Genomic DNA, 12,742 nt, shown 5'->3' with positions numbered 1-12,742 from the left:
AAAAGCAGCCATAATCAAGACATAAATAAATGAATGGGGCTGTGTTCCAATAAAACTATCTACAAAAATAAGTGGCAGGCCAGATTTGGCCCTCAGGCATTAGTTTATTCTAGCAGAATGTTTTACTCAGGGGTAGTGATGGTGATTGTTTTGAGCAGTAGAAACCCTTTTTTCCTATTTAACCCAACAAAGCAGGAATTGCTCAGGTTGAAGAATGGGGTGGAAAATCCAGAGCCTCCTTGTTCATATCCACCTGCTCTTCCTCAGAACACATTCTAATGCCATTTAAGCAGAGCACTCAGTGTCTAGGCTTGAGGCCACGTACTCATTGCCCTAATGAGTAGGTAACTCTTCATGAACCAATCTGGTCATATAACCAAGGCATGGAAGTGAGAATAACAGACCTGAGATCTGTTCTGTCTCCATCCATTCCTGGACCTGAGGGTCCAGGAGATCCTCCTTTGCTCCATTGTCAATGGTCTCCTTCTCCGTAGGTGCCAGGCAGCCTGCAGAGGCCAGTAAAGATACCCGAAGTATGAGTCATCGGTCAGACACCCTTCCTGTGCCCTCTGGTCAGAGGAGAGGCCAGGTCCCCAGAGACCACAGCATCTATATCCAGCTGTTGAAGATAACGCTGCACTTGCAGCAGGCCATGACGGAGCACTTCGTGCAGCTGACGAGCAGACAGGGCCTGTCGCTGGAGGAAAGGAGGCACACTGAGGCCATCTGTGAGCATGAAGCCCTTCTGAGTCGCTTAATATGCCGGATGATCAACCTCCTACAGTCTGGGGCCACGAGTGGCCTGGAGCTCCAAGTGCCTCTTCCTTCTGAGGACTCTAGGGGTGATGTCAGATATGGGCAGAGGGCCCAACTGTCTGGGCAGCCTGATCCAGTTCCCCAGCTGAGTGATTGTGAACCTGCCTTTGTCAGCCGTGACCTATCCAACCGTGGGATTGACATCTCTGTCTTCTATCAGTCGAGCTTCCAGGACTACAATGCCTACCAAAAAGATAAATATCATAAGGACAAGAACACCTTGGTGAGAATTTGGGGTGGGGGGTGGGCAGCAGCCTCACGGGCTCCAGTCACTTGGATTTACTGAGTCCTGGGCCAAGTGCTGTATATGCTCTCATTCTTTATAGCCTTATGAAATGGGCACTCTTGTCATCTTGCAGATAAGGGAGTAATTACAGAAATAAAGTGACATGCCCCAGAAAGTTGGAGAACTCATTCCACCCCCAAATCCCTCCCTCTCCCTAAATCCCAGGTCTTAATTATTAGGAGTTGGCTCCTGAGGTCACAGGGACAAATGAGCCTGCCATTATAGAACTCAGCATAGTGATGAATGGGGTCAGCCACTGGGGCACAGACATTAATAATCTTCCCAAGAACATGAAAGGGATGCCCACTTCAGGTGGTCTGGGAAGACGTCTTAAAGGCTGAATCAGCCAGCCATGTGGTGATGGCCATGGCCATGACCCTCCAGGCAGGAGGAACAGCACACGTGAAACCTTCAAGATGCGAAGGGCTAGGAGCTATTGGGAAAGGAGGTCCAATGGCCAGAGTAGGGACCACTGGTGCTGTGGCAGGAGGTGTGAACAGAGGTGGATGGGAGGTGTTAAGATGTTACCCTAAAGGGGCCGGGCGTGGTGGCTTATGCCTGTAATCCCAGCACTTTGGGAGGCCAAGGTTGGTGGATCACTCAAGTCCAGGAATTCGAGACCAGCCAGGGAAACATGGTGAAACCTCATCTCTACAAAAAATACAAAAACTAGCCAGGCGTGGTGGCACACACCTATAGTCCCAACTATCTGGGAAGCTAAGGTGGAAGGATCACTTGACCCCAGCAGGTGGAGGTTGCAGTGAGCCGAGATCGCGCCACTGCACTCCAGCCTGGGTGACAGAGTGGGACCCTATCTCAAAAAAAAAAAAAAAAGGGATGTTACCCTAAGGGCGATGGGGAACTGATGAAAGGCTTCCAGGAAAGGGGGTCCTTAGCAGCTCTCCAGCCAGAGGGTGGAGGGTAACATTAGCTATACCTTCCCCTTCTGTTCCCATCTCTCTTCTCCTCTAATACCTTAGAAGGCCCTAATGTGTAAGGAGAAGTAGCAGAGGTAGGTGCCAGGTGGGGCCTTGGAGATTAAGGGTCCAGGTTCAGGCGTCAGGTAGGTAGAGTTCTACCTATCACCCAAGGTCACATGGCTAGTAGGTTATTCAACTTTTCTAAACTTCACTCTTTAAATTGGATTATATAGAACCTTCTTCTCAGGAATTAAGACAACTCACCTGAAGCACTTGGTCTAGTATCTGGCACATAATAAGAACTCAATGACTGGTCGATAGGACATAACTTATTTATGTGGCTCTAATGCGGAAATTTGCAAGCTGTACTATTTTGGGTTCATGGAAAGCTTTCCTAACACGTAAAGTTGTCAAATTTGGATTGAATTGCCTCATGGGCAGTGAGATCTCCATTTGAACTAATGTTTCAAGGGATCTATATAGGGTGGAGCAGGAGGACTGACCTGATCTTGGATTCCTTCCATCTCCAGGGCTTCATTAACCTTGGCACCAGTGAGAACAAGCTCTGCATGGATCTGATGACTGAAAGAGTAAGGATGTTCTGGGCTGTGTTGGGACCCACCCCTTCAAGGCTTAGTCCCCCTAGCATGCTCCTCAGCTATGGTAAAAAATACAGGGGTGAGACATAGGAGCCTGGGAAGAGGAGTGAAGAAATAGCTTCTAGAATAGCACATTTAACCTCCTGGCCTTGCTGACTGTCCAGAGGTATTCTCTGATTAGGTATACGGTGGGAAAGTTGCTATGGGAACCTCTGGGTCAAATACTTCCCAGTGAGGTATCTACTTGTGTAATTTATGACAAGATGGTAGCCTCTATTCATTAAGGAGCATGCAGTGTATATACCCATTCCCTTTCCAGGAGGTCATGTATGTGGAGGGCAAACACTCATGTACAAACTAGGAGTAGGATGAGGCCTCTTGGACTTCCCTGGCCTAACTGTCTTCATGTTCTATTTGTCAACAGTTGCAACAAAGTGACATGAACTGCATTGAGGACACCTTGCTTCAGTACCCTGATTGGAGAGGGCAGCCATTGTAAGTGACCTTCAGATTTAGAGTCTCTTGGTCCCACAGGCAGCTGTCCTTATCCAGAAGGAGGATTCAAGGCACCAAATTCCTGGTTGGTTACCTCCCTATCTCTTTGAGTTATAACTTCTAGAAAATGCCTAGAGCAAAACTTCATCAGGAGGCAGCCTGGTATAGTAGGAATAGTTATTCCGGTATAGTAGGAATAATTCAAAAGGCCTGAGTTCTTTTTTTTTTTTTTTGAGATGGAGTCTCACTCTGTCACCCAGACTGGAGTGCAGTGGTGCTATCCCAGCTCACTGCAGGCTCTGCCCCCTGGATTCAGGCCATTCTCCTGCCTCAGCCTCCCGAGTAGCTGGGACTACAGGCGCCCGCCACCACACCCAGCTAATTTTTTGTATTTTTAGTAGAGACGGGGTTTCACCATGTTAGCCAGCTTGGTCTTGATCTCCTGACCTTGTGATCTGCCCGCCTTGGCCTCCCAAAGTGCTGGGATTACAGGTGTGAGCCACTGCGCCCGGCCAAGGCCTGAGTTCTTGTCCCAACTCTCATTTCTTGTGTGTGTGACTTGGGGAGTTGATGGTCTTAGTCAGTAGCCCTGTAATATGAGGTTGGACTGAATAGAAAAGGTCCCTGTTAGGCTGGACAATGACCATCTAGATCATGAGTGAGGAAAGGGGCCCAGAAGCCACAAGGTCTCTCTCGGTCTGTTTACAGCCTGCGGGAAGAAGTGGCCCGGTTCCTGACCTACTACTGCAGGGCACCTACCCGACTTGACCCAGAAAACGTAAGTCAGTTTCCCAGCCTTGCTGCCACCCTGGTGGAGGGCTACATGCTTGGAGGATGCTCTGCCCTTTCTAGGGGGTACAAGGAGAACCAGTGAAGACTCTCAGGGCCAGGGCAGCATGAAGGCCAATGTGTCCCAACTGAGGAGGCTCCCTGTGCCTCTTCTGCCCAGGGGGATGGAGAAAGCATGGCTACCCTTTCTCACATAGGTATTGGTTTTGACTTCTGCCCCTCATGTGTTGTCTTCAGGTGGTGGTTCTAAATGGCTGCTGCTCTGTCTTCTCTGCCCTGGCCATGGTTCTGTGTGATCCAGGCGGTAAGTCAGTGGACTCTGCTTTCACTCTCAGTGAAATACTAGCAACATGGGTAGGAACACACGGGCACTGGACTTTGAGGAAGAAGAGCATCCTGACTCAAGGCCTTTTCCCAAAAGTGGTGGGCCTTCTCCCACACTGACTAGGTTATCTTCCTATTTCTGTGGTAACAAGGGGTTTGGATTCTCCATTTAATGGAAGAGAGACATGATGGACCTCAAGGAGGTATGCCCCAGGAATGATGATGGGAGCCTACCTACTATGTTCATGGCTGGGCTTTTGGGCTCAGCTGCAATACAGACAGCCATGGCAATGGGCTCAGATAATATAGATTTCTTATCTCTTCAGAAAAAGGCTAATTAGTCCTGGACCCAACAAGGTTGAGTGGACTGTTCTGACCCTCCCCTGTAACAATGCTTAAGCAAGAGGCTCCAATGTTAAAGAGCTCTGGATGCATCAAAAGAAGTGGCTAAGATAGTCCCTTTCATGCAAAGGAGCTTCTCTTAGCTCATCAGTAAGGCCAAATGGATGGGAAGAAAAGAACGTGAGATCACCAGGTCCAAATAACTGGAGCCCTCCTTGTGCATGGACCTTGACCTCTGATATTTGGCCTGAATCAGTTGAGACTTTCCTAATAACCATTGCTCCATCTGCTAGTGAGCCTCACTTGACTTGTGCCCTGGATTCTGAGTTACTCAGTGATATTCTTCCCTCTTCTTCTCTAGTGTACCCGCAAAGAAGAAACTAGAGTTTTGTTTCCCCCAGTGATGTCTATAATGATAACTTTCATAGCACCTGAACCTAAAAGCATTAATCCCCAGGTAGCAAGGATCATGAAACTGACTTTTTTTCTGTCAATAGCTTTGCTAGTTTGGGGAGGCTGGCAACAGGCTCTGATTGGGAGACTTTGGACTGATAGCTCTGTCTCTCTGTGTTTCCAGAGGGCTTCCTGGTCCCTGCTCCCTTCTATGGTGGCTTTGCCTTTAGCTCCCGCCTGTATGCAAAGGTTGAGTTGATTCCTGTCCACCTGGAGAGTGAGGTCTGAATGGGGCCCCTTCCCTGCTCAGTATGCCTAGACAATGGACTGTTCTGGGGACACTTAAAGGGGTAGAGGGGCTTGCTTTCTACCCATCTAAGTGGTTGGGTAGGGATGGAGAAGGCATGTGGACTGGCACTCTGGTATGAAGGCAGAGGATTGCGGGGCTTATGGGAATGAGGAATCAAGACTTAGATTTTAAGAGACACTTCTCACATAGTGTTTCTCTTCCAGGTCACTGTTACAAACACCCATCCTTTCCAGCTCACTGTGGACAAGTTAGAGGAAGCCCTGCTTGAAGCTAGGCTTGAGGTAAGGAGGGAACCATATTTTTAGGATGGCCACTGCAAGTCCTAAAAGGGGTTTGAGTATTGAAATTCTGGTACTGCTTGTTCACCAAGACCTGGTGGGCTGTCCTTAGTTGGAAGAGACAGTGAATGATCCAGGGGTGTGTCCCTCTAGTCCTATGGGGATGTTATGGCAGCCCCTGACTTCCTTCCTGTTCCCCCTCTTGGGGCAGTATAGTAGTTGCTGCTTCAAGACCCTACCTAGGCCTTTTTGGGTGCCTTACCTGTAAAAGATCCTTGGCTGAATTTAGGGTAGATGCTAAGGACTTGTATTCACTCAGTTATATTTGGGTTTTTCTTAGGGGAAAAAGGTCCGAGGCCTTGTGCTAATCAACCCTCAGAATCCTCTGGGTGACATCTACTCCCCAGACTCACTGATGAAATACCTGGAATTTGCCAAGAGGTATGAGTTGAGACTTGAGACTAGGTAATGTTTCTTGAAAGGATTCCCATCACTTATAGTCAAGTAGTCAAGAGCCAGATCTGGTGGCACATGCCTGTAATCCCAGCACTTTGGGAGGCCGAGGCAGTGGATCACTTGAGGTCAAGAGTTCGAGACCAGCCTGGCCAACAGGGTGAAACCTTGTCTCTACTAAAAATACAAAAATTAACCAGGTATCATGGTGGGCACCTACTATCCCAGCTACGTGGGAGGCTGAGACATGAGAATTGCTTGAGCCTGGGAGGAGGAGGTTGCAGTGAGCTGAGATCGTGCCACTGTACTCCAGCCTAGGCAATAGAGTGAGACTTTGTCTCAAAAAGTAATTTACCCTAAATGGTCTCACTATACACTATACTTTGCAGAGTTATATAAAACTAACTGAAATTAAAATGAAGGAAAACGCAATCACATGCTTACCACTTCAAATTTTTTGCCATTTCCTTTCTAGCCTCAGCCTATGTATTGACATTTATATAACAGTCAAAATATAGTTTTGTTTTCTGAGAAATATGTCACTTAAAAATATATAATTTGTTACTTTTCTACTTAAGCTTAAGTACTTTCTCCCAGCATCCATTTCCGAAGCCACTTGAGCTGGAGTGCCGAGGAAGACACTCTCAGACCTTGTGGGATGAAGACGTGTTCCTACAGAACTTCACATTCCTTTCTAAGAGCATGTTCTAGAAATTATAAACTTCCATTTTCCATAAGAAACAGACTTAGTCAAACTTCATGACTAACACAGACCAATGAATGGTGCAGCGTGTGGTCAGGAGGAAAAATGCTAGAGGAGGTAGGCAAGAATTGGATAGAATGGGTTCACCTCCCAATTAGCACCTGCTAATTGAGGGAATTGACTTTACAGCTCAGAGCCTTAGTTTCTTTTTTTCTTTCTTTCTTTTTTTTTGTTTTTTGTTTTTTTTTGAGATGGAGTCTCTCTCTGTCACCCAGGCTGGAGTGCAGTGGTGGGATCTCAGCTCACTGCAACCTCTGCCTCCTGGGTTCAAGCAATTCTCCTGCCTCCACCTCCTGAGTAGCTACAGCTGCAGGCATGCGCCAACACACCCAGCTAATTTTTGTATTTTTAGTAGAGACAGGGTTCCACGATGTTGACCAGCCTGGTCTTGAACTCCTGACCTCATGATCCACCCACCTTGGCCTCCCAAGGTGCTGGGATTACAGGCCTGAACCACCATGCCCGGCCCGCCTTAGTTTCTTCATCTAAAATGGAGATGACAGTACTGAGGATTGTTGGGAGAATGAATGAGGCACATAAGCAGTTAGGAGCTCCTGACTCTACCAGTTAAAAATTCTCTGGGCTACCCAACCTCTTCCCATAGTCTCTGCTTGATGGTTGAATGGTTAGCTAAGGTTAGACAAGATGTTCTCATATGTGTCTTTTGCATCCTGTTCCTTCCCATTACCCCCAAGCTAGGTCTAAGGGTCCCTTCTGATGTACCACCCCATCTACCTTACTATGCCCCTTGGAGGGTCAGATGGGCTGCTGGGGCAGTAGGAGTGCATGATCTATGTCCAGAGAACACCATAAAAGACATGACTTAAGATTACAAAGATGCTTGTGAAAAGCATGCAAAGAAAAAAGATTAGAGAGAAGCTAGATCTTGTTCTCCTTCTTTCATCTAATCTACAGGTATAACCTACATGTGATCATAGATGAGATTTACATGCTGTCTGTGTTTGATGAATCCATCACATTCCACAGTGTTCTGAGCATGAAAAGGTGAGCTGGTCTCAGCTGGAGTTGGGAACGAGAACCACAAGGTTCTTGTTTTGCAGGGTGAGTTTATGTGACATGAACTTAACTCAGTTCCTAGCACATAGCCAGTTAACTGCCCACAGGGGCTGTGAATACAAACAAAGCATCATCTTTCCCTCTAAACGTCTTCTAGTCTGTATGCCATTTTGTATACAAGATAATTTGAGGTCAAGGTAGAAAGTCTACTGGCAAAGGTCAAAATAAAGCCTCATAAAATGCCAGGGTAGGAGCTTCTTGATAAGTAGAGCACAGGGAAAGAAAAAGAAGGCAGAACCTTCTGAAGGGTAGTATCTGGCTGTAGAGATGGGATTCCAGCATTCAAAGCAAGGGAAGGAAATGCCTGGCAGAAGGAACAGCTTCACCAAAGGTGGAGCAGTAGGAAATACTCAGGCACGTTCTAGAAATGATGGTGACCCACATCTGAAGAGCCAACTGCCAGGAAGGTGGCTTTGGCCAAGCTGTAGGAGAGCCACATGTCAGGCTGAAGGCCCTAGACTTCATTCAGTGGGCACTTGGGTTCTGTGCCCTCTAGGTCTTCAGGGATACCTTGTGTTGACTTCCTGGCTTAACTGGGACAACTGTTTCTTGAAATTTGGGCCCTATAGGCCCTTCTGTCTAGGAACAACCTCAAGTCTACTTTCCCCTCTTATACCCCAAATCTTCATCAACTATTTCTCTATAACCTTAGTTAATTTTTCCATTTCTTCTTCAGTTTGCCTGATAGCAACAGGACCCATGTGATCTGGGGTACCAGTAAGGTGAGCCATTGCTTTCTCTCCTTGGCTAGGGAAGGAGGAGGAGCCAGGAATAGAAGGCAGACAAAACACTTGTTCCTGTTCCTGCTTTTCTTCCTCTAGGATTTTGGCATCTCTGGCTTCCGCTTTGGTGCTCTGTACACCCACAACAAGGAGGTGGCCTCTGCTGTGAGTGCCTTTGGTTACCTCCACAGTATTTCTGGCATCGCCCAGCACAAACTGTGTCAACTGCTCCAGAACACAGGTACTGAGCTCTAGCACAGGCCAGCATGTTGGCTGGACCTCATGGCCATGGGGAATTCTTGGATTTGCTTGGGCCTCTGATGTGCCCTTAATATACTGAGACCCTATTTTCTGTCTCAGATTTAACTGTGGTAAGATATGAAGTTTGAAGGAGGGCAAGATAGGGCAGATAACACGGCAGGGTGTAGGCAGAAGATGGAGGTGCTGTTTTAAAACACAGGATGAGGCCGGGCGTGGTGGCTCACGCCTGTAATCCCAGCACTTTGGGAGGCCGAGGTGGGTGGATCACTTGAGGCCAGGAGTTTGAGACCAGCCTGGCCAACAAGGTGAAACCCGGTCTCTACTAAAAATGCAAAATTAGCCAGGCATAGTGGCAAACGCCTGTAATCCCAGCTACTTCGGGGGCTGAGGCAGGAGAATCTCCTGAACCCAGAAGGCAGAGGTTGCAGTGAGCCAAGACAGCGCCATGACTCCAGTCTGGGTAGAAAAAGTGAAACTCTTGTCTCAAAAAACAAAAACAAAAAAACACAGGATGAGCTTTAATTTTGGATGTCTGGTAGCTTGTGTTCTGCCCAGATGTGGGATGGCTAATCCTACTATAAGTTGTGAAGGTAGGAACTTCAGAAATTAGTCTTTATGTGAATATAGATTCCCCCCCGCAAAACCCCGTTTGCTTTAGACAAAGATTATAAAACCAAAAACAAAACAAACACTCTGACTCTTCTAATACAACATAATCTCATCTTCCAAGGTGGCCAAAGAAGAGCTGCCATTTGGGCAAGTTGGTGTGGCTAGGCCTGTAGCACCTAGATTCATCATCCCCTCGCTTGGATCTCAAGTGAATGCTGGCCTCAGAAGGGACTTTCCCCTTTAAAGCCATAGCCCAAGCTTAGAGACTCACTTTCTTTAGTTCCCTGTAATAGAACAGATACCAAGCTGGAAGTTTTAATTAATAGCTGGGATATAATGAAACAAATTGATGTCATTATATTTGCTGATTTAGAAAACAATTTGCTTTCAGCTCTGGGAGGGAAGAGAGGTAGATAGGAGAAATCCAACTGAATGCTTCTCTAGATATCAAGACCTTTGATACTTGGCAGAAACCAGATCCCAGCCCCTTGAACGCTAGTCCTCAATCTTGGATGGACATGGGAGTTTCCCAGGGAGCTTAAATACTGACGTGTGTTCCATCTTCAAAGATCCTGATATAGCCTGAGCATCAGGGCTTCTAACAGCTCCCCAAGTGGTTCTGTTCTATAAATGCTGAGGGCAATTGGCCAAGAGCATCCCCAGGCACACATATAGTTCTCCGACTCCATTGTATGAGGCTCAAATTCGGGTGGTAGGAGCTGCGAGTCCCTGCTGCTTGCCCAGTTAACAACAGCAGCATCAACCCCTATTAGGGGATTGACTCCTTGCCTCAGGGCTGTGAACTCAAAGAGAACTTTCCTACTAGACCTTTGAGAAGCCCAGTGTCTCTACCAGAGCCTTAAATATGAGGTGGGTGTATTAGATGTGGACACCATCAGCTCAAAGATACTAGAGTTGGTCTTAGAAATAGCTTGCAGGGTGTAGTAGCTAACACCTAAAATCCCAGCACTTTGGGAGGCAGAGGCAGATGGATCACTTGAGGCCAGGAGTTTGAGACCAGCCTGGCCAACATGGTGAAACCCCATCTCAACTAAAAATACAAAAATAAGCTGGGTGTGGTGGCGTATGCCTGTAGTCCCAGTTACTTGGAAGGCTGAGACATGAGAATCACTTGAGTCAAGGAGGCGGAGATTGCAGTGTGCCGAGATTGTGCCACTGCACTCCAGCCTGGGTGACAGAGGGAAACTCTGGTTTTTTTTGTTTGTTTGTTTTGTTTTTTTTTTTTAAACAAATGAACAAACAAAAAAACAAACAAACAAACTTGCATGAAGCCCAGGAGGGAGCATTTGGGAAGGAACTCTCAGTAGATTTCTGTAGTAATATCTGTGACAGTGTTTTTCCTCTACCCATCCAGAATGGATCGACAAAGTGTACCTACCCACCAATTGCTACCGGCTCCGGGAAGCTCACAAGTACATCACTGCCGAGCTGAAGGCATTGGAGATCCCTTTTCACAACCGCAGCTCTGGCCTCTATGTCTGGATCAACTTGAAAAAGGTGTGTTCTGGGAATGAGGACAGGTGTTCTCGGGCAGACCTGCCAGCTGGGTCTTGGGCTCAGTTCTGTTCCTCTGCCCTCCCTAGTACCTGGATCCCTGTACATTTGAAGAAGAACGGCTCCTCTATTGCCGCTTCCTGAAAAACAAGTTATTGTTATCCCGTGGCAAAACCTATATGTGTAAAGAGCCAGGCTGGTTCCGCCTCATCTTTGCAGATGAGCTCCCCCGGCTAAAATTGGGTGAGTGGAGCTGACCTCCCAATCCTTTGAAGATGCCCCATCAACTTAATATCTCAATCTTCTCCCCCACCCCCCTTAAACATCCTATAGATCTAGCCCTTTATTCCCTGTTTCCATGTCTATCTTTAGTTAGGTGTTCTTGCAAACAAGAACTGATATGTACCTCAAGCACCTATCCATTCATTACCCATTTGGGGTATCTGTTCTGTGACTGCCATTGAATGAGGCATTGGGACCACAAGCTAAAAAGTAGTACTCTGAGGCTGGGTGCAGTGTCTTATGCCTGTAATCCCAGCACTTTGGGAGGCCGAGGTGGGTGGATCATGAGATCAGGAGTTCGAGATCAGCCTGGCCAGCATGGTGAAACCCTGTCTTTACTAAAAATACAAAAAATTAGCCATGCGTGGCGGCGCACGCCTGTAGTCCCAGCTACTCAGGGGGCTGAGGTAGGAGAATTGCTTGAACCTGGGAGGTGGAGGTTGCAGTGAGCTGAGATTGCGCCACTGCACTCCAGCCTGGGCAACAGAGTGAGACTCTGTTTCAAGAAAACAAAAACAAACAAACAAAAAACCCCAAAAAAAGTAGTACTCTGCCCTTGTGGGGCTGGCAGCCTAGTGAGTGAGATGGATACGCAGATGACCATGGAAGTCCCTGTATGCCATACTAGAGAGTTTAGATTCTCCTCTGAGGTTATAGAGAATGGGACATTCATGTGAACATTTATTTATTGCATTCCACTAAATGCCAGATGCTGTTCTACCCGCTGGGAATATAGCAGTGAATTGTTCATTCTCATGAAGGTTTTTGTTGCAGAATTCTTTTGAGCTAGCATAGAAGATAGGCTGAGTGAAGAGACACTAGAGGCAAACAGAAATCCTGATTAGGCCAAGGCCATAAGCCCGAGAGTACAGGCTTTGATACAAGACATTGAGATGTCTCGCAGGCTGACATAACAATGATATTCAAAAAGAAATCAGGGATGCAACATGTAGACTTGGAAATCCATCCCAAAGGTGGGAGGGCTGAAGTTCAGGATCCCTGAATGAGAGGCTTTTATGGTTGACCATGACCTGGGTATGTCTGGGACCCACCTGCAAACTTACTAAATCACTATTTCTCTCTGTCCCCATTTGGACCCTCTAGCCATGCGTCGGTTCTGTGACGTGCTGCAGGAACAGAAGGAGGCTTTGATAGTGAAGCAGTTGGAGGATGCAATGAGGGAGTAGGCAGTCTGCCTCCCAACCAGCAGTTCCAGCCCATCACTTGCTCATGGACCCCCTAATGTCAGCCTCTGGCCCAGAAGGCCAGGGTGTCTTTTTGTCAGTGTTGCGATGGAGAAAATGGTGGGCTCCTCCAGGAAGATCTCATCTGACCTGATTGTCACCCTCCTTAAGCTGAGTGCCTGCTGTCTTTGGAAGCTTTCTATCTTTTTAGTCTTTGCTAGCCATTATATATGCAAAACGTTTTTATTGGGGTTGGGGTGGAAAGGCCTAGAGACACCTGGAGAAATAAAGGGAGCTCTCTGGGCCCCTATTTAGATGGTTTAT

The 12,742-nt window shown here is 47.2% G+C and overlaps 1 protein-coding gene across 1 annotated transcript; it reads left to right on the top strand.

Moving 5' to 3' along the window:
- The first annotated feature begins 479 nt into the window (after nucleotides 1–479).
- ACCSL (1-aminocyclopropane-1-carboxylate synthase homolog (inactive) like) lies at nucleotides 480–12,478 on the top strand. Its single transcript, XM_002821853.2, has 14 exons — nucleotides 480–1,039; nucleotides 2,553–2,612; nucleotides 3,046–3,116; nucleotides 3,825–3,894; nucleotides 4,143–4,209; nucleotides 5,149–5,246; nucleotides 5,478–5,555; nucleotides 5,893–5,993; nucleotides 7,684–7,773; nucleotides 8,522–8,567; nucleotides 8,667–8,808; nucleotides 10,813–10,955; nucleotides 11,042–11,195; nucleotides 12,339–12,478. Exons 1-14 carry the CDS (start codon nucleotides 536–538, stop codon nucleotides 12,419–12,421), a joined length of 1,707 nt encoding a protein of 568 aa, XP_002821899.2. The 5' UTR covers nucleotides 480–535; the 3' UTR covers nucleotides 12,422–12,478.
- Nucleotides 12,479–12,742: the final 264 nt, after the last annotated feature.

This window comes from Pongo abelii, chromosome 9 (assembly GCF_028885655.2).
Source record: "Pongo abelii isolate AG06213 chromosome 9, NHGRI_mPonAbe1-v2.0_pri, whole genome shotgun sequence".
Classification (NCBI taxonomy): Eukaryota; Metazoa; Chordata; class Mammalia; order Primates; family Hominidae; genus Pongo; species Pongo abelii.
The sequence above is the reverse complement of the archived record's forward strand: the minus strand, read 5'-3'. Positions and strand labels throughout refer to the sequence as shown.

Excerpts from the sequence above, each read along its gene's own strand:
- ACCSL (XM_002821853.2), top strand. The coding sequence starts at position 536 with ATGAGTCATCGGTCAGACACCCTTCCTGTGCCCTCTGGTCAGAGGAGA. Across the intron at positions 5,994-7,683 it reads TACCTGGAATTTGCCAAGAG|GTATAACCTACATGTGATCA; the intron begins GTATGAGTTGAG and ends TCTAATCTACAG. Across the intron at positions 10,956-11,041 it reads TCTGGATCAACTTGAAAAAG|TACCTGGATCCCTGTACATT; the intron begins GTGTGTTCTGGG and ends TGCCCTCCCTAG.